The sequence below is a fragment of the Acanthopagrus latus genome, chromosome 11 (assembly GCF_904848185.1).
Source record: "Acanthopagrus latus isolate v.2019 chromosome 11, fAcaLat1.1, whole genome shotgun sequence".
Taxonomy (NCBI): domain Eukaryota; kingdom Metazoa; phylum Chordata; class Actinopteri; order Spariformes; family Sparidae; genus Acanthopagrus; species Acanthopagrus latus.
In genome coordinates this window covers 20,466,390-20,492,850 of record NC_051049.1, presented here as the reverse complement: position 1 = coordinate 20,492,850, position 26,461 = coordinate 20,466,390, and the positions used below count along the sequence as shown (strand labels likewise).

Here is a 26,461-nt window from a genome sequence, read left to right as displayed (position 1 = left end):
TCGCATGGAAAATCATTTGTAGTAATCGTATTACCCCCGTTATTCACAGAATTAAGTTGGAAAGCTGCTGCTTTTTATTTTCCTCAGGCAGCCAAGCTAATGACGCCTTGCGATCCAGAGTAGCTGCAGAGGCGAGACTTTGGTGTTGGTGTCTGTGCTTATATTCATGATGAACTGCATTCTGCGGCATCGTAATTCAAGATAAACATGGTTTATTTTAACGTCACACTAAAATGTAGACTTACTGTGTCATGCAATGTATCGCACCCATAGTCGCTCCCATCAATCCCTGGTAAAGTTATCAGAAATACGGATTTATCGATGCATATGGATTCTGAATATATGAAACGGTTTCAACGCTTATCTTCCACAGTATCGATACCAGGTACCAGCTGACTCTCTCTCCGATAGAAACCATTTCTCCCTGATTATTCTGATCATTCAATACCCTCTGTGACACAGAAATAAAGGGGCTCTGTGGATCCTCTGCGTTGTGATGGAAGCTGGCCGTTAGTTCATTTTAGCAGGCTAGATTTTTGTGAAGAGCAGAGAGAGGCACAGAGGCGACGGCGATCAAGAGTTCCATCCTTTTGGACAGTCGTGGGAAAATATCTGCCCCGAGTCCTTCGCAAAGAAATCTACAGTCCAGCAGTTTAAACAACTTCCACAAATCATCCGCAGGCTTGTGTAGACAACAGAGAGAGATGGGGAAGATCTTTTTCTCCATGTCGTTTTACAATCGGCTCACATGTGGCCAATAGAAAAAAAAAGCGTTTAATACATGTGAATTGCTGCAAACTGTTACATAAAGGTCCTTTAATTGGTGGGATAAAACCTCTCCTACCCTGGGAGGAACCTCTGGTTGTCTGGACAGAAACGTCTGGCTGTTTCAAGGTCGAGGCTGAAAACTAACAGTGATCATGCTTGTGCGGTTTTTGCTCCTTGGCTTTGTGCACACAGTCTTCGTAACAAGAAGACAATGTGCATGTTTTCAAAAGGCAGCTTATACGTACTGTGAGTTTTGTGCTTATCTTGGCCTAATTAACTTTTTGGTTTGCCCACTCTGAGCTTCTTTTACTTGTTTATTTTCCAGGGTTTACAAGTTTACTTTCACTGTGTCGTTCTGCCTGTGTATTATTTGTATTACGGACTGAGCTGATGCCATACATGTCATTATTTTTGCTACAACCCAAATTCCCATCATTTATGAAGAAAATAAAAACATTCTTCCGCCTTTCACTCACTTTCCAACATCCCCTGGGATGATAAACATCAGAATTCCCAGCAATCCGGTGTTATTTGTCCTACAAATGGTTTACTGGTCGGTATTAATAAGTTGACACGAGGGTGTGTGAATGTGCAGTGAAATTTTGTGTGCATGGCACATGAAGCAGCGAGTCTGTGCATTTTTGTTGAAATAAAAGCCCGTTTCAGTACTCAGAGTCAGGTTGCAGCAGCAGACGGTTCATGGGAGCTTTTACTTCTACACATAGTCTTGTTGGTCAGAAAATCTTTGGAAAATCTTGTTGGATAGATAAACTGATGTTTTTTCCATTTCAGATTTTGTTATAATAAACAGAGGAAGCGCTTGGGAGGAGCGGGGATACAAGAAAAAATACACACTACAACTTAACACTCAGCTGCAAAACAAAATATTTTTGCATACACTGGATGTTCTGTGGTGAGAGAGATTTCTGTAAATATTACGGGGTTTTTTTTGTTTTGTTTTCTTGTTTAAAGATCCCCTCCAGACAAATTTTATATAAGAATCCCTGTGAATAATAGCTCCAAAACGGTTGCGGTATCACAAAACCCTGCTCAACGCCGTGTTTCAAACTGAGCATGGAGAAACGTTCTCCCCTTTAAACAAACTGCACATTCATCATTCTGCACGCTGTAGGTCAAACATCAAAATGAAGAAACATTAAACAATTTTTAAGTGGTCTGGGCCTTTGAGTTTGTCGTGTAACCAGCGCCCTCGCTGCCGGTGTGTGTTTACTATACAGAGAGGGAAGTGGCGGCCATCGAGGCAGAACGCAGTAATGAAAGGGAGTGACTTGCAGAAACGCAGACTGCTGTAGAAAACGCATGGAAACTTACATGATGTTTGTTTGAAAAAAAAGAGATCTCCGGGAAGTTGCACACGCGGCACATTTTCCTCTTTGATGGTGTCTTAGTGACATCCACCTCCTCCTTCACTCATCTCCCTCCACCTTCCTCACAAAGCCCCAGTCCCCCCCCACTTCCACCAGCAAATGAACACTGTGCGCCCTCGTATGTCACTCTGCCCTTTCTTACCCGGTCATGTCAAGTCTGTGCATGCATGTGTGTCTTTCTGTGCATAATCAGAATCAGAATCTAATCAAAATGCTATCAGCTACTTGGAAAGACTTGATGCTGTTGGAACTTCTCAATAATGTCTTTATGATCAAATAAAAGTAAAACCCGAAAACACTTAGTGTTACAAAGTTTAGTTTAGTTACTTATTTCCTTATCAGGAGACAGCTGCGGTCAAAAGTTTAGACACACATTTAGAAATGTTTTAATGGCAGCCTTCACTTCTGATGGTTTCTACCGCTCTCATTTTTCTGTTATGGAGGAAGACGAACAAACGCTACTTTGTCACATAAACATTCATGAAGTTTGGTTCAAATCTGAATTTATTGTGGGTCTTCTGAAAATGTATGTAACCAATAAACATACATACAGTATTTCCAATATTTGGTTAAATGTCTCTTGGCCATTTTCACCTAAATTAGGTGCTTTTGATAGCCCTCCGCAAGCTTCTGGCTGAATTTCTAACCACTCTTCTTGAGAGAATTGGTGAAGGTCTACTAACTAAATTAGTCATCTTCCTGGCGTGGACTTGTTTTTTCAGCAAATGTCCTCGATGGGGTTCAAGTCAGGACTTTGAGATCATTCTCAAAGCTCAATTCTTGCTTGATTTAGCCATTCCTTTAGCACTTTTGATGTGTTTTGGGACCATTGTCCCACTGGAATACCCAACTGCCCCCAACACTCAATATTCTGGCGGATGTCTTTCAGTTTTCCTGAAGAGATGATCCTCCTTCTTTCTTATTCCACTTTCTTTCTTTGGAGCACCAGACCCACAGCCCCACAGCATAATAGTATCCCCACCATGCTGCACAGTAGGTGTGGTGTTCTTGGGGTGATCTGTAGTAGTCTTTAGTCTTTAAAACTGGGAGTGTATACAATATTAATAAGAAAGTTCTTACATCACTACCTATTATGATATTAGGCAAAATATCAAAATGATACAGTCTATTTTCCACTGTTGTGCATTGTATCATAAGACCTCCTCACATATGTTAAACAGAAGCCTGATTAACCTTATCTGGATTTTGTTATTTTTCCTTGGAATCATTCATTTAAACCCATTTTGTAACACAGGAACACAATATTACACAGTTCAAAATCCACTTACTTTGTTTTATGTCATGCTGTCGCTCATGATTTCTGAATATGATGCTGATTTAATTTCAAGCCTGCGTGTTCTGTGTTTCATCTAACTGTGAGGCAGCTTTTTTACATGGCGGACAATAAAGTTAAAGGTGACAGGTTGCAGACAAACTTTATTATCACCTGCCTTAATTAAATTGATCCAGGTTGAATTAAGCTTAGATGCAAGCCAGTAATTCATGTGGTCTTTCTTTCTTTGGAGCACCAGACCCACAGCCCCACAGCATAATAGTATCCCCACCATGCTGCACAGTAGGTGTGGTGTTCTTGGGGTGAAAGGCCTCATCTTCTGTCCTCCAAACATATTGCTGGTCAACAACTACTTTTTTTTTGCTTAATCTGACCACAGGGCTTTCCTCCAGAAGGTTTTTTCTTTGTCCATATGATGGGCAGAAAACTTCAGTCAAGCTTTAAGATGCCGCGTCTGGAGGGCTTCTTTCTTGCACGGCAGCCTCTCAGCTCATGTTGATGCAAAAACACACTTGACTGTGGACCCTGTCGCCTGTCTCCCAGCAGCTTCTAATTCACTGCAGACTGGATTTTTGGTGTTTTTTGGTTGACTCTGACCAGTTTTCCCTCGGCAGCAGGTGATAGTTAGTGTTTTCTTCCTGGTCTTGGCAGTGACACAACTGTTCCATGCACTTTATACTTACAAACAGTTGTCTGTTCAGTTGATGTTGGGCCCTGTAACTGCTTTGAATAGGCTCCATGTGACTTGACTGACTTGTTCCAATCAGTGATGTGCTCTTTCAGATCAATCCTGAGCTGCTTAGACTATAACAAAAAACATTCATGAAGTCTGCTTCAACTCTGAATTTATTATGATTTAGTATATATCATCTAGCTCAGAAGCTCCAGTCCAAAATGTTAACGATGTTCACGTCTAACGCTACCAGAAAACCTACAGACGACAGCTTTGAACCAGATCTAGTCCTCTCATACTGGGGGAAACGTTTTATTTCTCTGCTCCATTAGTCCTGTATAAAACTAACTAACATCCTAAAACCTGTGTGTTTATCTGTTTTTCAGTTTCGATGTGGAGAATGGCCCGTCTGCCAGCTGCAGCCCCCTGGACCCCCAGGCCTCCCCCGGCTCTGGGCTGGTCCTCCACACTAACTTCCCCGGACATAACCAGCGTCGCGAGTCCTTCCTCTACCGTTCTGACAGCGACTATGATCTGTCGCCCAAGTCCATGTCACGAAACTCCTCCATCGCCTCCGAACTGTAAATATAAAACACACGCAAATACACACGGCACGCACGCACCCCAGAGATATACAGTAGAGGGCGGCAGGCATGATTGAACTGTATGTACACATATCTATGTGTATTCCCTGTATACATACTGTATGTGTACAGTATACATACATTCCAATAAATCTATCTGATAACAAATAAGGATGAAATTCATGACTGTGCTGTTCGAAATGATAGTAACTACTAGAAAACTGGAATAACCATCATTAACAAACATTTATACATCTATAGCTAATTAATCTTTAGTTAATGTTTATGTCACCACAAAGTTTCAATGCTGTAGAAACCATTTATTAAGCAACTGTAAAGGTTTATAACAAATATTTGTACACAGTATTAATTAACCAGGTACACATCATTCCAACTATCATTTTCAACTTTAAAATAAACAAGCAAAATGTTAACTTTACTGAATAAGATCATATCAATCAGATTATAGATAGGAGTTGGCAGTGCTTCAGCTCCCAGTAGTGTCTGCAGGTTTTCCTCTAAAGCTGCAGACAGCTCAGACAACCTCGACAGTTCGGTCGGGCAGCCTCACTGCAGAGAGGCATAGTGAGGGCTGTGTATACTGAAGGCACCCGCGCGTAATGAAAACACCATTAACATCAGGCAATTTAGTCTCAAGCATTTCATCAAAAGCATTCCAGTAAAGAGGAATAAGAATTGTTAATTACTGAAGAATTAATAGTGTAATACATGGTATGGACTTGCGGAGTAGTCGTATTCACATTACTGTAACAGGGAAGTCATGACAGTGTTTTACAGAACACACTGACCCAGGGACAGTCTCTGACACTGTGTGTTTCACAGCACAGTCAGCACAGTTGTTTTTCCCTCATTTTGAGTCATGTCATCAGTTACATAATCATCTTTGGATAGGTCCTCTCAGTTTGTTTTGATCAAAACAAAACAGACAGAACGTGGGGTGAGATTGAGAAAAGGAATAAAATATTTCAAGTTATAAAGAGTTAAAAAAAAACATTGTTTAACAAAAGACGGGCATTTTGGGGAAATATGCCTTTTCCACATTTTTCTAAATTTTCTCAAATTTGGGTTCCTGGAGCCTCATTGAAAAGGTAATTCCTTCCATTACGAAGATTTCATAAATGATATAGTACCAGTACTCTATGGATGGGGCATCTGGCATTTCCTTGTAATTCCTTTCTTCATCTTGTAGATGTTAAGAGGAGTTCATCCCACTTAAATATGATTTTTGTCCCAAATATAGGAACTCATTTATTATAAATCCTACATCAGAAGGCTTTTACTTTTGGACAGGCCCAAAACAAGTAGTTGTGGTCGGCTTCCTGGGAGCCATAATTCCTCCAGCAGCTGGAGCTGCCTGAGTGATGAGATTGCTGAGCAGGTGTAATAAAAAATGCAACTGAGCTCGATATCCTCCACTGAAATTCACAATATTCCTTCCAGACGTCTTCTGAAAATACAGCTGTTAGTTTCCCAGTCCCATTTTTTGTTTCATATAGGTGGAGCTTGTTGACCTGTACAGTCTGGAAATTACTTTAAGCTCTGAATCTGTTTGTTGAATCAGTCAGCTTCCTTTTTAGGAGGGCCAGATTTGAAAAAAAGGGATGTCTACCAAATTTAAATGTGTTAAAATGATGCTTTTTTTTAATGACTGTGCATTTATTTTGGAGAAAGCAGAAAACAATGCACCTTTTTAATCTGAGGAGAAGGTTATCAGTTTGATTCTCGTAAGTCCCCTTTGCTTAAAAAGCCGGAGTTAAAACTGAAATAAGAATATTTTTGTGCTCAGACATAACTAATGAATGGGCTAATTAGCCTTCCAACAAAATGGTCTGAGGGGAAGAACAAGATGAGTAGAGGTCTGTGTTTAACCCATGGGGCAAAAATTGGGCAGATCTGTAGTAGTCTTTAAAACTGGGAGTGTATACAATATTAATAAGAAAGTTCTTACATCACTACCTATTATGATATTAGGCAAATATCAAAATGATACAGTCTATTTTCCACTGTTGTGCATTGTATCATAAGACCTCTTCACATATGTTAAACAGAAGCCTGATTAACCTTATCTGGATTTTGTTATTTTTCCTTGGAATCATTCATTTCAACCCATTTTGTAACACAGGAACACAATATTACACAGTTCAAAATCCACTTACTTTGTTTTATGTCATGCTGTCGCTCATAATTTCTGAATATGATGCTGATTTAATTTCAAGCCTGCGTGTTCTGTGTTTCATCTAACTGTGAGGCAGCTTTTTTACATGGCGGACAATAAAGTTAAAGGTGACAGGTTGCAGACAAACTTTATTATCACCTGCCTTAATTAAATTGATCCAGGTTGAATTAAGCTTAGATGCAAGCCAGTAATTCATGTGGTTTCTACTCATAGTTGCGTCTGTTTTAAAGCTCAGACTGCAGTTCACTGGACGCGCAGCAGGCTGCTGCTCTACAGCTCTGCCCCCCAGTGGACGATGTGATGATAGGTGCTCTGTAGGTTGGGGGCGGGTATGAGGAGTACGTGAGTCCAGATGTTGCATAACATGACAATGATTTGAAACCCACAGAGGGGTCGATCAGTAATTTGCTCCATCTCAGATGACAAAAACAATTCAGTGTTAGAGCTGAGTGCCTTCCAAGGTTACATCCAGAACAGAAGACTCCCATCGCTGACCCATTACCATCCTCCCATACTCCTCTTCCTCTCTGGCTCCCGGCTCTTTCAGTTAATTATAGTAATGAGGCCGGCTGGGTCATGGTGGTCACTGCTTATTGTTCTTACATGTTCCCGTCTTTGCACTTCAGGAAGTGCTCAGGATATAGGCTTTAAGCAACAGTAAAACCTGATCTTTGGTTTGTATTTGAGGATGTTTTCTAACCACCTCTCTCTCTCTCTCCCTCTCTCTCTCTGTTTGCAGACATGGTGATGACCTGATCGTTACGCCTTTTGCTCAGGTAAATATCTCACTTTATGTGTCCCAACGCAAGTCTTCTATTAACACAAATTCTTAATAAGCCACGGGGTCTTTTACTAACAGCGTTTGGACAAACATGTCATGTATTAGTGCATCGTTTTACATTTATATCTGTGCTATGACCAAGCAGACGCTGTTGAGAGAAAGGATTTTGAATAAATGTTGGACAAAGAATCCTTACGGTTGTCTCCTCTGCCTTTTCAGGTTCTGGCAAGCCTTCGAAGTGTGAGGAATAACTTCACAGTACTGACCAATGTCCAGTGTGCCTCCAGCAAGTAAGTGTTTGTCAATCAAGACATGCAAATTTACTTTGCTTTTTTCTCAAATAGTTACTTCAGCGACCTCTCTGACATCTCCCGCCGTGCTCCTGATGGGCCATTTCCATTCTGTTGACCTGCATTATCTTTATGACTTTCTGTTAATAATGTTGACTTTTCATCACTTTCTTATGCATTTTTTAGTTCTTTTATTGTATTTCCTTAATTCACAGTAATGCAAGTTTCACATTACTGTAGTTCTATTTAATTAATTAATAATTAATTATATTAATCTGCGGCATAGGGCTTTTTCACAGTCTAATGTCTAAAACTGACTTATCAGCTTCATGTTTGATCATAGGTTTGACTTATCTAGAACTAGAATAAGCCTATAGGTATTTTATGTATTTATTGTTGTATTCAAATTTACTTTGACTTGGAAATGATCTTGCCTCTATGCAAAGTCTCCACTTGACTTTACCAGTGTTCCTGCTGGTTCTGTGGGCGTGTTGCAATTTGTGACGCACATGCAAAACCTGTGGTAAACTTTGCATGAGCCTTATGAAAAGTGTGATCAGCAGACACACAGTTACTAATTCAGGACACATCACTGCATTTAATCTTTTCATATTGAATTTTGAAGCATCCTTGACCCCTGATTATTTTTTGTGTTTATTTATTTTTTTGGCCTTCGTCCGCTCTTTTGTTTTTAATATCAACTACAGTTCTGTCTCTTTGCCCCACCTCGTTCGCTGCACCGGTGGCACGCTCCCGAGCTGTGTGTCTGGCTGTGTTTGTCAACCAACCGTTTAATCCAGAGAATAATACATGTCGCCTGGCCTTAATCCCCTCAACCATCACCATGATCTTGTCTTCCAAATGTTTGATCATGTTATTTTCGTCCATGGCTCTTTCTGATTAAACCCTTGTCTGTGCTGACGTTTTATGAGGGAAAATTGCAGGTGTGATGCTGTCTGGTTTTGTTGATGTGATATGTATGGATCGTTACGTACGTTACAGTAGGATTCTAAGAACCAAGGTCTTTTCTGCTCAACTTAAGTAAATAACATGTATATAAATAAAACCCCTGCTTCGGCTCTGACAACATCTGTAAAATTCTTCCATCAGATTCTTAATTTGAGGAGCCAGTTGATAATGAAACATGCAGTTTTCCTAAGCCACCACTTGATTGTTCAGTCACGTTGAAGTCCACTGAGTGTTTTGTTAGATTCCCTTGTGGAGGAGTGCAAAATGCATTAGAAAGTGAATCTTTGACAGTTTGCATGTCATGCAGTGAAGCTGTTGAGACATCAAACCCCTCTGCTTCTCCAAAATAATTGAGTCTCTTCACAGCTTGCACGCAAAAGTCAAAGACAGAAAGGCAGTTTTTCTTCTGCACCCAGCCTGCAATTCCACTATTTCGCCACAAGGTAGAAATATTGAGCTGTAAACAGACCGAGGGGTGACGTCTGACACCACAGCTGTCTCCTCCGCTCACACTGGAGCGAGTTTAGTGGTCCAGAAAACAAACACAGCACATGCACATTTAAACACCGTGACTTAATGTCACAGGCACGCCAAAATAAAAGTGTGATGTAAATTTAGAACCGTCATTAAATCATTTATCTCTTGAGAAATTAAAAAATAAATAGTTTCCAGCTGACTGTGTGTCAGTCAGTTAAAATGCTCTATAAGGAACTTGCTCTGTTGTGGTGAGGCGCAAACACAAAAACAAGCTCGCTCACACGGATGGAACGTCTCACTGGTGTGCATGTGAAGTATTTGTCGTACCCACGGCATTTTTCTCTGCGCTGCCTCGGCGGCCACTGTACCATATTTGTGACTCACACATAATGGAGTTGAATGGAAATAAATGAAAAGCTCTACGTGACACAAACACATCCCATCTCAGAGAAAGTATGATATGAGGACATGGTTTGCTCTTCATATACTGTAACTGCAAAAGAAAATGTAGCTTTCATTGTATTCCTGAAGTGCAGTGATAGCAGCTCACATTAAAAGGTTCATGTGCTGAATGACTAAAGCCATATTGTGTTCAGTAGTCAGCATATCATGTGGCTGCACATGTAACATGACCGTTTAATGGATGGTAGACTAGTTGTGAAGCAGGTCATGCAATGAATTTTTGTGCTTCAGCGGCATTGATGGCTGTGGCCGGAACAATCATGTTTTCAGGTTTGTCCATCTCATTCTTGTGAATGCAATTTATCAAGGTTTTGAGGGAATGTCTTAAGATTTGGCCCAAACGTCCACTTGGACTCAAGGATGACCTGATTAGATTGTGGTGGACAAATTCAACATCACTTCTGCCTCACAAAACACATCTTTGGCCATTACCCATCAATTTATATGATAATTATGACAACGTTTTACACAAATGTCTCAAAGGAGCAAAAGATGAAGAGATAAGAGATTTTACATCCAACAGATAAAATCGACTGGCAAGCAGAAGCAAAAAATGCAGGGCAGAAATTATTATTTTTTCACTTTTTGTTTTCCATTTTTTTTCCATGTTTTGCGTTAAATATGTTGAATAATGTTAAATAACATTTAAAAACGTTTGAAAAAGTGAAGTTTTATTTTTCCAAATTACAGACATAGTAAGTAAGTCAGAGTTGTTTAATCTCTGTCAGTACGATCTATAGTTTTACCTGCAAGTCTAATCTAAGGCTGCGACGATGATGATCATTGGTAATGAATCTGCTGTTTATTCCAGTTCACTTATTCACCGTAAAGTGTAAAGATAGTCACAAAATCATAGAAAGTGCCCGTTCCAGTTTCCTAAAGCCAAAAGTGGCGTCTTTAGAGTCCAGCTGATATTGGTCTATCACAAATTTATCAGTATGGAAACACAATTGTAAAAGCTGCAGCAGCATCACATACCAGTGGAGGTGAGACTGCAGATAAACTCCTTATATAGGGCACCTTTCCCTCTATTCTTTATGCGAAGGCTGTTATGGTGTGTGTGTGTGTGTGTGTGTGTGTGTGTGTGTGTGAGGCAGTCTCTAAAGATGCTCCGAGCTCTCTCCTCCTTTTCGGGCTACATTAACACTCAGTTTGCTGTATCGAATACCTGAATCCTCTCTGACCTACATTCAGCTTTTGACACCCACACACAGGCACACAGGGATGGACCAGCGACTTAATGCACACACTTATTGAACTTACTGCGCACACCAGATGGGGCAGATGATCGAAGAGTCCCCACTAAAAGGAAATGTACCAATACACAGCCAGCTGCCCACTCTCCAGCTGTTAGTCTCTCACACAAACAGACCCTGCACAAGGTGCCACCTTTTCAACTTCAGTTATTGTGACGAGTCACTCTGTAAGCCAGGGCACCAACATTGAGGTCTTAAGCCTCTTATTATAAGAATGCCACACGTTTGAGGCTGAAGGAAGCAACATTTTGTGAGTTTTGTGTGTGGTTGCGAGAAGAGGTGCAGGGGGGTGTGAGAAGTGTCACTGCTAAAGGAAGAATCAAAGTATGTATAACAACTGCCTACTGTAGTGGACTGGATATGGAACATATGACGATGAAAGAACATATGTGCGTGACTGAACTAGCAAAGTCCCGTAAAAGCACAAACCAAAGCTCACAAACTAACACGTCAAAGCTTTTCTACTTTATCCGTACGACAGTATGACAGCTCCCCGAAAATGTGTCCGAAACACGTCAATGTGCCCCCTGGTGGCTGGCTGCAGTATAGGTCGTATCCCCTTAACAGTCAGTGAACATTTTTCAGAAAGATGGTTACTGTCATTTAGGTTGTTCTTTCTTTCTGATAAGTTTGGTTTTAATGTGAGATTTGATGCTGACAATGTGCTGTCATGATTGGCAGCTTGCGACCGAGTTGGTAAGTAAGTAAGTGTTTGAGCGGGAAGTCGATACAGCCGCTCCACCGCATGATTCTGCTCCTGTTGAAGTCACCGGCACATGATGGAGGTGCGCGTGTCCGAGACATTTTGCGTTTGTGCTGCATTTATGCGTTTTCCCATCTTTACAGTCAATGATCCGTACATAAACCGAAGTAAATGAAAGAAAAAACACACAATTTGTGCCCTTGCTGGATTCAGCAGTCTGTCATATGTTAGTACGGGCTGTCAGTAGAAGGAGCTACACTATCTGCTCGCACCGATTTCCAGTCTTTATGCTACACTCAGCTAACTAGCTGCTGGTTGTGTTCTTATATTGACTGCACTGTACAAACTTCAGCACAAATGTCTGACCTATTAACTCCCTCACCCTGCTGTCAGAGAATGTTGTTGCTTATTTTGCGGAGCCAGTCCTTCCAAGGATTACTACGTGCAGTGTATACTTTATTGAGGATATTTGTTTATTTTCAACACTTTTCTTTTTTCTCTCTTTTCTTCCCGTCTTTCAGGAGGTCTCCTGCAGCAACGACTCAGCCTCCGATCACCAAAGTCTGTCTCCCAGGTAAGAAGCTCCGATAAATGTCCTGCTGTGTGTCTGACTTCTGTAAAGCTGCGCAAAGAACACGTCTTTTTTTTTTTTTTTTTTACCTGCTTTATCTGGTTTGAACTTTTCCCTGCCATCATTTCTCCTTGTTCTCATTATTCTCTCCTCCCTGCCTCCCTCCTTCGTCCTCTGCTCATGAACTTGCGTACGTGACGACTTTCACTTTTTTTCGCCATCTGTCCACAGCTCCAGCGCTGTAGTCTCGACTGTTTTGTCATCAAAGTCATTAACTGTGTCCAAACACAAGTGAACTGGTACTTCAGACAAGCACTCACACACAGTGTGGTCTATTAAAGCAACTCACTCAAGGTTAACGACAAACCTCCTCTTCTTGTCTTTCATCGCATTTGATTATAAGCGGCCGTGTGTCAGTGTGTGTGTTTGCATATACCCATATACAGTGTGTGAGTGTGTGTATGAAAGCACAGATGACTTTGTGAGCTCTATACACGTGAATGTCAACTTACAAATGCTATTTCACTATCGCTAATACTTTGTTTGTGAGGTCCTATTTACTTTTTTAAATGATCATTGTGAGAGCATTTCTGCATTTTGAAGGTGAAGGCTCTTGTTTTTGATTATAACTGAGATAGGTCTTAGTAAAATGAGAGGAAGTGCACCTCCAGAGGTTGGTGAGGGTTGGGGTTAGACATTTAGCTGTGATGGTTATGAGCTATTGAATTCCTTATGACAATAAAGATCCTCAAACGTACAGCAAGGTGTGTGTGTGTGTGTGTGTGTGTGTGTGTGTGTGTGTGTGTGTGTGTATCTGTGTAATGTTTGTCAGAATAAATTGGCTCTCTCTTTCACATGAACCAGTGATGCTAATTCAAAAAAAAAACAGGACATTTCACATATTCTATCATCCACTTGAACAGTATGTTAAATGACACTGTGAACACATCGTCACAGAGGAGCACTGTTCCTAATGAACCTGCAGTATCACCTGAGCTTCCTTTACGAGGGTTCGTCGTGAGTTTCAGCTCTTTGTGTCGCTGTTGTGGTTCAGTCTCACAGCTCTCACAGGAACATTACTTTCTATACAGCAGGAATCGGTTCTTAAGCTATTTGATAGTCACGGTGAACTTTTCGACAATTACTAGATTGTTCAAAGATCTCCTTTTTTTATTGTCTTTTCCCATATAGCAGCATATGCTTATACTGAACTTGTGTGGAAAAGATCAGGCCACGCACATTTTTACCATAGCCTGATTTAAAAACACAAAAACAAAAAAAACAAAAAAAAAAAGGCAGTCAATCCAAAGCCTGTAATGGACTGATTTTGACAGGTGTCCAGAAACACAACTCAGAACAATGATGATTGTGTAATGATGATAATGTTGCTTTGTAACTGCTGAATGTCTAAATATGCAGCAGTTTCAAAAGGTGATAATCTGTCAACGTTGATATTTCCACTGCCCCTTTACTTTGAAAGTTTTTATTCTTCATCTTTATTTATTTCACATGTATTTCATTATCTTTTTCTCGCAGGGGCAGAGAGTTGAGTGGAATGTGTACATTTTATAGTGTTAATTTAAAGCGATACACACACAGACTATCAAATCCTGACGTCCTGGATGACTGAGAGCTTGCTGATACAGCTCCTATTGTTCTCCTTCACCTGGATGTGGTCACCTTAAATTATGTCAGGTTTATTGTAACTATTCATGGTGTGAAAGAATATAATTTAACATCACTCTTACTTCTGAATGCACTTCTCTGCTGTCCATCCAAAGGCTCAGTGTGTCTCACTGATCACTCACTTTTTTTTTTACAAATATGTGTTTTTATTCAAGAACCGCAATGGTATTGTGAGTAATCGTGATTAAATGCCTAGCATGGCATTTTGTACTCACTCAGTCATGATACCAATCATAGATGAATACCCCTAATTTTGTCATCAAGATCTATGAGTTATACACTGAGAAATGAACAACTGAACAATTGAAAAACACCTAATCTAACAATGTTACAGTAAGTGAGGAAAAAGTTCCTGGATCCGTCCCTTTTATTCAGATCCACCCCAAAAATTATCGGTGTCTATTCTGGGCTAGAACCCATCCTCCATCCAAGTTTTGTGGAAATCTGTTGATGGTTTTTCATGTAATCCTGCTGACAATCCAACAAACAAATGGACAGGAGTGAAAACGGAACACTGTAGTAACTTTGCAAGATTTATTTGCTGGACCATTAAAAAGGTGTATTTTGTGCCCTCTGCAAAAAAATCTGCATCTCATCTTATTTTCAGACATCTGTACTAATAAAAACATTACTCCAGTCCTATCAGACCTTTAAGTTCATGTCAGTAGAAGATTTTCCCACAACTCGAGACAGAGCATTGAAAGAAGTGACATGTATTGTTGTGTAAAGAGAGACAGCGATGAGCAACAACGAAACTGAGAACAGTGAGCGTAGTTAACCATCAAGTAACCAACACACTTTACATGAAAAACCAACTCGGGTCAGATATGACATCAAAGTAGGACCGAAAATGAGCGTCAGTCAGTTCCACAACGATAGTAAAGGTTTTCCTTTTCATTAAAAAAAACAAGCAGATATTTTTCTTCTAGCACATTCAGTCAGAAAAGTACATGCTTAACTGAACGTGGGCGTTAAATCTGATCTCATGCACGAGTTCATGTTTGTTGAAAAAGAAGAAACACGCTCTTTTGATAATCTATGTTTATTCTGAGGTGCGTGTGTGTCTGTGTGAGTGTGTGGTGAGTGTAGGGGTCTATGAAATCCCTGACGTGTGTGTAATGCAGTGCTCATTGTGTGATTGAATTTAAAGTCTGCAGTTTTGTAAATGTGGACTGCTAAGGTGCATGATTCGAATGAGTGTTTATCGTGGCATGTGTGCATCACTGTGAGTAATGCGAGTGTGTGTGTGAGTGTGTGTGAGTGTGTGTGCTGTGGGGAGGTGTTCCTGTGGCTCTGATTGACGTCAGCATGCCTGTATGTGGCTTCTGTTGACTTCCTGTCAAAGCAGATGGACTGTGTTTTCACTTCCTCCTTCTGAACCACAGCTCATCAGGTGCTCTGGGTTTGTGTGTTTGTGTGTGAGCGCGTGTGTGTGAGTGTGAGTGTGTAATACAGAGTTTGGGAAATGTGTGAGTGTGTGTGTCTGGTAAACCAGCCCCATAACGTGCATTATGACCTTTCTCTGTAAGGGCAAACGAGGTCGTTTCTAAATTCTGCGATCAGCTTTAAATGTTTCCAACTCGTCACTAAGTTTAAGTAGAACTGGCTGCAGGGACTCGTAAAGTAAACAGTCTGCCATTCATCCACATGCAAAACATTTTGCTACTTTTTTTTCTGGCCCGCATTCATCCAATCAACCTGGCTAAAGATCGACATTGAAATCAATTTTCGAGTATTTTAGGCTTAAAAGTTCACTGAAGGATGAGAATATCATTTAATCTTCTTGCTGTTATCAGCAAATCCCATGAAAGAACCTAAAAAAAAAACAACAATAAAGTTTTGTCACTAACAGACATTTTCTGCCACAGACCACCTGATATATATTTTATGTCTCAACGACGTCCATGAAACGTGTCAAAACAGACAACAGACTCATTCTGTTGGCTTTGGGTAATATGGTTTCTCATTACTGTAAACACAGCCAGCGTGTTTGTGTTTTTCTTCCCAGCTCATTCAACTAAAAACAAAAGAAGTTTCCGAAAAAAGTAATAGACTCAACAGTTGTAAGAACGCTCGATTGCTATATTGTTTTTGTTGAGATTAAAAAAAAAAAAAAACATGCTCGATACTAATCTGAAAGGGCGATTTATGTGCTCTAAACTGAAGAATTAATTGTTTAGTTGGGTGACAGGATTAATAGCATAAATCATGAATTCATTGAATCCAGCTTTTAAGTTGTGCAAATTAGCAGTTTTAATGTAACGTTTCTGCATTCGAATGTCAAACAACAACTACGCCTTTGTTTTTCTAAGTGCTGTATCATCGGCAACTGGACTTGTTTCAGTTTCTTGAATCTCTCGTCCGAGAGGCTTCTTCAGTTCTAACAAACTGGAGGAGAGTTGCAGGATTTTAAACTCTGTGTGTGAGAGTCCTGAACCTGTGCCTCACTCTCACAGAGAGGCACTGTGAACACAGAGAATTATCACTTGAATCTGCAGCTACCTTTAAGAGGGGTTATAGTGAGTCTCTCCCATTGTTCAGCTGTTCCGCAGTTCAGTCTAATTCAATAATAAGTAATATAATATTCAATAGTAACTAATAATATTTTGTATGCAGCAGGAATCTGTTTTTAAGCTTTTAAAAAGCCACTCGACACAACACGCTCTGCACCAAATGGCAAACAGTCGCAGTTGGCAACTGTGGATGAGCATTTCAAGCAAAATGCTGTTTGACAGTCAGGTTGCATGTTGCAAATAACTTGCCCACCACTGCTCGTAAATGCTTCGTGCTCGTAGTTTGGGGGTATGCAGTCGACACCTGCACGCCACACAATCAGAACAGTTTTCCCATAAACCTCAGGCCACATCCTCGCTGCAGACCACCTCCTGTTCACAGAAACACACACTCATCCACAGCCGTACCCCCTCTCCTCTCACCCTCTTTCTGTCTTATTCATTTTTATGTCCCCCCCCCCCAAGCCATTTTTTTTCTCTTTTTCATTCATCTGTTTGCTTCTTTCTCTCTCGCTATTGTCAGCGGAGGAGGAGGGGGAGGGCAGGAAGTGTGAGGCAGGAAGAGAAGATCAGATTGTTCCTGTTTTGCTGTCTCTAAACTGTTGTAACTTGATGGAAGCCAGGAGGAACTGTGCGTAGATGAGGTGTGTGTGTGTTGGTGTGTATGAATGCCTTCGTCAGCCCACAAGAGAAAAATAGGATGCAGGGAGACAAAGGCCTATTGTCTGTGCCCACACACTGCACAAACATGCACATGCTGACACAATGATATGATACGTAAATACCTGCATTACACACAGGTGGACCTGTTTCACCTTCCTTCAGCTCACACATCTAACTCTCCTAATGCTGTTTACATACAGATAAGTCAAAGCCAAAAAATGTCTATCTTGCATATTTTGAACTTCATTCATGAAACAAGCCACATCAGTGTCGAGACGCAAGTGAAATAAACAACAACTCCAAAAGCACAAAAGAAATCTCTTAACAGCCTTGCCTCAATTTCCTATATGATACAATGATATGATATATAGGATTGGATGTTGAATTATATTATATATGATATTCATGAATTCTATGACTTTATATAACATTTCATGAGGTGATAAACTGAAGCAAGATACATATTTGGGTGCTTCAGCAGTGCTGCGGTCTTTCATTACACAAAGCTGCTTCGGATTTGGGTATTTCAGATCTCAGCGGTCAAAGTTGGCTTCAGAGGGGCATATTAACGCCGTCCTGGTAAAAATGCCATAGCATATGAGCACAGCATCGCTCTTTCGATTTTGCTTACATGTCCAATAATGGCAGAAATGCCTGGAAAAAGTGATTTCTATTTTTAAAATTATACACATACACCAGGGGTTTAGTGCCTTGCTCAAGGACGAATTAACAGATGAAGTAGATATTAGATCAACATAAGTTTGCAGAAACGTGTTAAGCAGCAGTAGGTTTAGGGTCCCATTAGCCAAAAGTATTGACCCTATTAAAACCCTATTAACACCTAGTTTTGATAAAGGATCTGTGTCTGTATAAGTTTTCTGGATAAAAAAACCATCTATTCTTGCCTTTGCGTTCACACCTGGTGTTTTTATTCCTGTAACACTCTCATTATCCTCACTGAGATAGGATCTCTGTCCTCAGTTAGCAAATCTCCAGACTCCCTTCACATATTATGGATTTTGTAGGTTGTTGAGTCTGAGGAGACTTTATAAAAATTGTGAAATGTTGTCTGGGACAAATGCAAAATTATTTGTTCCCTCTCATAAATTCGGCACATTGTGACACTCAAGTTATTCCTTTCTTGGTATGCAAATACTGTATGAGATTGTCCTGGTGTGTCGCAGAATCGGTGTATCGGCTACACTTTGACTAGATAAAATATTATGTTGATTAATGTTTATTGAATATACATTTTCATCATGCTTTAGATTTTTAAAACAAGTTGTTGAACTAGTTAATTGTACACTGTGCTCTGAGTTTTCATCTTGTGTTTTAAGTGTGTCACAGCTGCACAGCTTTTTGCCCTCTGGGGACACAACAAAGAAAAGTGATTGATTTATTGAGGCTGAGTGATCAGTTCGGCAGAAGTGGCACGGCGTAGCGAGCTCCAGTATGTGTCAGTGTGTGTGTAATTTTTCAAACCAGAGTTTAACTAGGAAAAGCATCACATGAAAACCACAGCACCAACAGATTCACCCGACTAACTAGAAGAAATGACAGTCTATGAAACGAGTAGCGGGTGTATTTCATAAAGCGAGGAACGTGGAAAAGCACTATCCAAACCAGCCATCTATATTTATGCATCTGTACGTGAATGAGATACCTTTATACTGTTTGCGCTACCTGGACCACTTCTATCAGTGCGTCAGTCCCCACCCGTCGCCTTGCTCGGTGATTCATATGAGTGGAGATAGCCACCGGCACATTGTGTTCTGATGTCCTACTGTCACAAAATTCAAGCACAAAGCACACACTGTGATATTGTCCGGGCTGGATGATGAAACGTATTGTTCGTGTCACGCTCCGATTGTGACCAGCGCACTTCTCAACACTCTTTACCCCGTGGCATTCTGAGAAGGAAAAGTACTGGACATCTGCTTTTTGTTTTGTTTTGTTTTTCTCACAGGATGAAGGTGGAGTTGGCACAAATAATCTACATCAGATAAGGGTATTCATGATTTCATTTTTGAGGACATTCGTACACAGATCTCCCTGCATACCTACACTTCTACCTCTTAGTGTACTGACTGCATGTTGGACATAATGGGCAGTTGGCACGTTTCAGATTTAATCACCGTTCGGTCCTCGGATTTTCGGAATCGCTCAGCGATTCAGTGATTGAGTGTAACACCGAAAAACTGCGATGGCGACTCATTGTTTTTACAGGGCCGTTATCACGTCACAGTCACAAACAGGTTGGTGAGGTCTGCGCACACACACACCGAAAATTTCCACATAATAGAGATCCACTGATGCAATGCAGCTGCTTTGTGTCACGGTGTCATAGCAGAGCCAGGAAATATTCTGCCCCATTTCTACAGCATTTAGCTGTGAGAACCTCACAAATGTACGACCCCACTTCCTGGCAGAGTTGGCCTCTGTGATGAAACGCTGTCATACAGGATATATGTGAGGCAAAGGGCTCTTGAACTTTCCCGACCTTCTCCCCATACGCACTGTGTGTGTGTGTGCGTCTGCGTTTGGCTGCTCCCTGGTGTGGAAAGGTGTCAACGAGTTGGCTTTTCAAGTCCCATTGTGCCTTTCCATTGTGTAGGTGTTTGCGTACGAGGCGAGCAGGGCCCCCCCCCACACGACATTTTCCCAAAAAGAAGCTCTGTTTTTTCAAAGCAGGGAGCTGATGTTTGGTCAGCACTCAACAATAAGCAAGGTAACAGTAGGTGAAGGGTGTTTGGACAATGCGAGGCCATTATGTAATAGGGTAAAACAACACTGCACATACATTTGTCGCGTATGGTACAGTTCACACAAAGGAACAAGGCCTGTGGGACAGACATGTTTTGGCTGAACTAGCCGAGGTCTTGGGTAAAAACGTGTTACACAACAGTGGGTAAAGATAGCACTGCTGCTAAATTTGGTAATCAATGCTGTTGGAGCGTTTTGTCGGCAAGAGTGCCACTGATGGGAAAACGGGAAAATACATTATGCTGTCAGTGGACAGTTTTGGCCATGCTAGCTGCAGGGCTGTAGGGATGGTTACGTCAGTCATGTCAGAGGGTTGGTTGGTCTGTTTGTCTGTCTGTCTACCCCTTCAGTCCAGACTAAAGTGATAGTTTGGGTCTTTTGTTGTAGTGTATGTAGTACAACTAGAAGATGACCATCAGCTGTGAAACGTTACCGGCAGCAAGACGACTTTGAGGTGGCTAAAGTGCATCTCGCTTCCGGTAGAGTTTCGAAACAATACCGAAAAATGTTTTTATACGTTTAGGTGTACGCTATATTTTCTACATTTTTGCCGCGAAATACAGCGCGAGGCAGGAACTGTGCTTGTGTGTATGAACACGGACTTTTCTAGGGTTGAGGATATGTAGTCCCGAGGGAAAAAGTCTGTCTCTCTTTCACGTGTCCTCATGAGACCTCCTCTGAGAGCTTGCTGGAATCGGCTGGGGGAAGGGTTAGATATATTGGATGGTGTTCAGATTGTGTATCTTTCATCTAGGAGGATCCTCAGCTAATCTTGTGAGCCCTGGTTTTATTGATCAGTACAGAGCCAGATCAGAAAATAAAACATCGACAGCTTCAATTTTTTCATGTGCCTGCGGACCTAATCTTAAGACAACTGTTGCCCTCAACTTTTAAGGCATAAGAATGTGTCATCCTCCTGGCCCGTTCTTTGTTGAATAACATGCACTTAAAACTCCACACTTTGTGTTTGTTGCTCTGGGCTGCAGCCCAGAACAAGTTAATCATTTTGCCTGTCATGGAAAACATGTTGTATTTAAGATTTGTGCCAGCCGGGGTTTCATTGGGAAAAGTGAAGGACATTGAATGAAAAGTTCCTCTTTATGAACGTTATTTAATACAGGCCACAGACAGCCTTGCCCTCCGTGCACCATACAGTGGTCAGGTGCGTGCCGGGAATGCACCGAGGAGGTCACAGTGGGGAGGACAGGAGAGAAAGAACAGGAGGAGGGATGAAAGGAGGAGATGAGGAGTGATGAGGTGAGAGGGCAGCAGAGATAGGGTTTTCTTGAGAAGGGAGGAAGAATAAGCGAGAAGGTGCCAGAGGAGACACGATGCAGGGCTGGAGAGGAGGAACGGGGCAATAGACTAAAAACTGAGAATCAAAACCCCCTCAAAATCCCCTCTGTGATTCAGAACTTGTCACAATAAAGGGTTGACCTGTCCTTAGTTTTACTATGAGGCTCATTCAGGTGTTAGTTATAAACATACAAGTACCCAGCTAACCAGACTACAACAACAGACAATAGATATTCTAGCAATGAGCAACTTATAAAGCCAAAGCTAGCAGCCTGGGGGTCCAAGCAGAGTCTTGAATATTGTTTCCCATCTGGGTGGCCTAGAGTACTACATTCACTGCAGGTTGTGCTAGTTTTAGCAATAAAACTGCACAGGTTTTTGCTTTAATCCTCCACTGTGTTTGTGGTGTCCATATTGCAGGAGAATGATCAGAAGGTAAAAGTCTCTAATGTGGCCGACTGTGGGTGCGTATTGGCCAACAGCAAGACTGACTTAGAACCTTGAAGAGGATTTTGTGCGGTGACTTTTGATATAGATTAACAATGGTGTCACAAATGTGTATGAGTTGTTTTATGAAACAGTTGTGATACATGCAAACCATTTTATCCTAAATACTTTTTTTTTCAAATGTGCACTTAAGCAGGAAAGTGAAACATGGAAAATATATGTACGTGGTTTTCAAGAATGCAAATGTGCAAGATGATTCCAACTTGAATAAGAGCTGTGCGGCGGATATAAACAGGTGCTGTGGCCTACATGTCGAGCCAGAAGTGCAAACCCCCAGGGAGTCGTGACGCACTGTACTTGATGTCTGACAAGATAACAGTTTAGCCGTGCGCCGTGCGTTTTGAAAACACAGCAGATATGTTCATGGTATGAAAACCACTACATAGATTAACTACGTGCATGAGCCGAATTGAGGAAGCCTCAGAAACTGCTTTAATAGCTAAATGCAGAACTCTTGCATTATTTTGTTCTTTTACTTCACATACTCTATACGCACAGACGCACACACACACACACACACACACACAGAGGCATTTATTTTACCAGGATCTCATAATAGGTTGTCATGTGACACGTCCAGCCGAAGCCTGAGGCTTCAGTAGCAATAAGTCGGCCACAGCGGTGCTCCTGTCCGGTGCTTTTAACTAACGCATCCCACCGACTAATAGAGACGAATATCTGCCAGGGTGACCAGTGTTAACGTCTGTGTGTATATGGGTTAATTTTACAGTTAGTCGAGATTTTACTGACTAAGTGTTCTGAAGAGCAATGCACACTGCTTCAGGGCATAACTGGGCCCTGTCTTGAGTCTCAGAGTGTCAATTAGATGCTTCAACCTGCTGCTCTCTTAATTTTGATCATATCTGGCATGAAGTGTTTTAAGTACGACACAAATGGCACTGCATTGCTGCAATGTGGCTACGACCCACAAAAGATAGAAAGCTGTTTACCAGATTAGCTTGGTAGGAAAGGTTTGATAGGAATTTACAAACGCATCCACATCCACATTCCCTTTGGGGCAAGGGACCATCTTTGGCGGGTGAGGTAATGCTGGACCGCTGCCATCCTCGTGGTCTTGATGTGGCATTAGTTCAGTAAGGGATACCGTGGCAGGGCTAGCGCGTCTAAATGTCACAGATACAGTATCTGCCAGCCTATCATTCTGTCTCGCGCCTCGCACTCAGCTGCGAGCATCCACAAAATGCCAACATGAGCAGTTGCCATGGCAGCGGCTCTCTCCTTCTCCTCCAACCCTGACTCTATTCTGGTCAAAGCTCCATAACCCCTCTTTTATGTCTCTCTCTCTCACTCTGTCTCTGTCTCTCTTGTTTCTCGGCTTCCTCCAGGTGTCCCAACTGTTGGGAAACATATTCCTGGCCTTGTTTCTCTCTGTGTTGGTAGCTACGTAACAGCTCTCAGTATTCCTGTCCCTGGGCGTCTTGTGTTACCTGCCCTCCTAACCACTTCCCGCTCCTGGCCACAGCGGCCTCAGCGGGGGCTCCCAGAGAAGTCTGGCTACTGTCTGCAGATATTACATTATACAAGAGCACCGCAGCCTCCCCCCGCGTCACGTATGAAGGTTTTGAGGCCAAAACTGGATTAAATTCCCCTAAACACACCCCGCTCAAACTGCTTCAGGTATCCAGGCAGAGTGTCCTGTCACCAGGCAGGATAATGAGGTGAAACCTTATAGAGAAGGGACCTCTGTAATGGCAAGAGGGGGTTTGGGTTTCTCTGACGGGAACGGTTTGGACAGCTGACAGGAGAAGGCCGTGATATATGTAGAATAATTTTCCCCTCTGATTTACTGCAACTGCTTTCTGAAATGTAAACAAGTAAGATGTAGGTGTGTGTGTGTGTGTGTGTGTGTGTGTGTGTGTGTGTGTGTGTGTGTGTTTGTTTGGCAGTGTCTCTTGTCTGCCCATGGCCTGACCAGCTACATGAGAGATCCTCATGGCAGAGCTCTGTGCAGGCAGTGTGTGTGTTTGATTCTGTGTGTGTGTGTGTGTGTGTGTGTGTGTGTGTTGTTATCAGACAGAGAGATAATCCAAGTATTCTCTCTTTCTTGCCTGGCATCTCACTTTTTTTTTTTTTTGGCACTTCCTGATGGGAATAAAAGGGACAAAAAGAGCTCCTATCATAACCTAGAATCAACAGTCGCATCTGCGGACTGCCGCGCAGCCTTTCACATGATACTACACTCTGTTTAATTGGAAAACTATTGTGACTGGATACTGGTTGCTTTTCATACAAGTTACTGGCAGTAATGGCACATCTCCAGCAGTGAGCAGGTAGCCGCTGCTCATGACAGTATTCTAAAGAATGGTAGCCTGTGGAGTTTAGCCAAGCTTTTGTAAAACAGGTCATATTCAGTTTATAGCTGCTGCGATCTATTCACAGATGAAGGAGCATCCTTTTATAGTGGACTGGGGTTTGAATCAGATTGTCAGGTCAGGCTTTAGTTTTTTAACCATCTTCAGGGACTAAACGATATCTGCTGGGGTTGGTCATAGAGCTGAATCATACATTTAACTTCATGGAGGACAGTTTTTTACATGATTAATTATTTGGTCTATAAAATGTAAAACAAAATTTGAAAAATCTTCCGATTGATTCTTTTGTCCACCCTACAGTCCAAAATCCAAAAATAAACTAATCATAATCATAAATTACAAAGAAAAGCAGCAAATCCAGCAGGAACCGGCTAAAGTTGGACCTTCTTTTCTTGAAAAATGGCAAATTAATTATCAGAATAGTTGGCTAGTTCATCAACAATAACTCAAAGCTGGAAAGCATGAAGAATTTGAGAGAGTATGTACTATGTCAATCCCCAAAAGTGAAGTGTAATATTAATTTTCACAGTGGTACCAAAAAAGAAAAAGGAACTCTGTCCTTTTATCTAAAACAGAAATGTGTTAGTCTCCCCCTCACTCATTTCTCTATAGTCCCTGTCAAATAGAAATACGTGGAAGTAATGTTCTTTTTCTTTGAATGTGTTCTTTAGAAAGGGAGTTTCTGTTAATGAAGACAATCTGTTACAACAATTTATTCGACACCTGGTTAAAACTATTCCAGTCCAGTGCAGCCGCTCTGCAATAAACCCTGCCTTTATGAAGATAATAATGTACGGTTAAAGAGCTGTGTGTTCAGCTGTATGCAGGCTGTAGTTTCTGCTGCTATTAGGAGGCGCTTCTATTACATCACTTTTCATTGAGGAAATGAAAGAAAACACTGTTCAGTATACAACACAATGCAACAAGTCAGTGTGATTTACATGCACAGGGCAGGAGAGTGACAGGTTTATGTGTGATGCTCCTCACCCTAAACCTCTGTTAGTATAGTGCTGACGCTCCAGGGCGTCCCTGTGTTTTAATGAGAGGCAGGATGAGGACTTGAAATACCAGAGGACAGATTTGTGTCCAGAAATGCGTCAGACGTGGCTTGGCAGGTGCATTCTGTATGCGTGCTTGTGTGCGTGCAGATGACATAACAACTTGCAAATGCATGTTAAACGAGGGTGTGAGTGCAGTCTGAATGTGTATGGGTCAAATGAGTGATGTGTGTTTGTCACTTCCATGGAAGGAAGTCCACACTGCGCAGGATTGTGACACTAATGAGGAAACAGGCCACTGGGACAACAGAGACTTCCTCACACACACACACACACACACACACACGCATACAGACATACACAGTCCCACAGGTGTTGAGACACCACCCGCAAGCTCGTTTTCTTCAACACTTCATCCATCTTTCTGTACAGACAAATGAGTTTCCTTCAGCATGACAGGGAGACAAAGAGCAGACAGGGCCTGACTTGCGTCACAAACCCCCAGCACAGAAACAATGCTGTCACTCCATTCACTACTGTGAATATCACTATGACTCTGCTGCCTGGTTTCGAACCTGGTGCTACATAACAAGACCTGTTTGTCTTGTAAAGTCAAGTAAACTTATGCAATGGCACCAACTGTATCCCAGTCAGCTATGAGTGACAGACGTTCTTGGCCTCATTGTACAGAGGACAAATCCTACTGTCACTGATGTAGCTCTGATGTTATCTTGTGCCAGCGCTGTGCTTATGCTCTGCTCAGGTTTAGGAAAGGATTGTGTTTTGGGTCAAAATACCTGCTCTCCGTGGCTGGAGATGTCCAGAGGTCTCATTAAAAGAACACCTGCTTTTGAAAAACTGCTGCAGACTTTCACCACGACCCACTTCGGCTCCCAGCATCAAGGTCGGGTCATAAACATGTACTGTGAAAGTAACATGACACATTCTGTAGACATGTCAGAACAGTCTGTAGCCCACGACTCATACAGATGTGAACCCGTCTGTTGTTTTCAGAAAAGATAACTGGCCAACCTTATATGCTAACGTGCTAAACTAAGATGTTAGACACGGTAAACATTACCTGCTAAACATTGGCATGTTAGAATGGTCATTGTGAGGATGTTAGAATGCCAGAACATTCATTTCAGAGTTGGCTGTGCGTGGCTGTGCGTTTCAGGAAACAATGTGTTGTATAATAAGTTCATGAAATTTAAATCTTACTTCTTCAAAGTGGGCAAATCAGGCAAATAGGTGATTTTTGTTTAGGGGTCTTTCCTTTTATCAGCTGT

General features: G+C 41.6%; 1 protein-coding gene across 5 annotated transcripts in view; it reads left to right on the top strand.

Annotated features, from left to right (window-relative positions):
* Window positions 1-26,461, top strand: part of pde4ba (phosphodiesterase 4B, cAMP-specific a) — a 175,758-nt gene that overhangs the window by 107,466 nt on the left and 41,831 nt on the right. For all 5 annotated transcript variants that reach the window (XM_037114578.1, XM_037114579.1, XM_037114581.1 and 2 more), the window contains 4 exons: window positions 4,510-4,704; window positions 7,644-7,680; window positions 7,905-7,975; window positions 12,364-12,416. In XM_037114578.1, coding sequence (XP_036970473.1) covers window positions 4,510-4,704; window positions 7,644-7,680; window positions 7,905-7,975; window positions 12,364-12,416 — 356 coding nt within the window. The remainder of the gene's footprint in view (window positions 1-4,509; window positions 4,705-7,643; window positions 7,681-7,904; window positions 7,976-12,363; window positions 12,417-26,461) is intronic.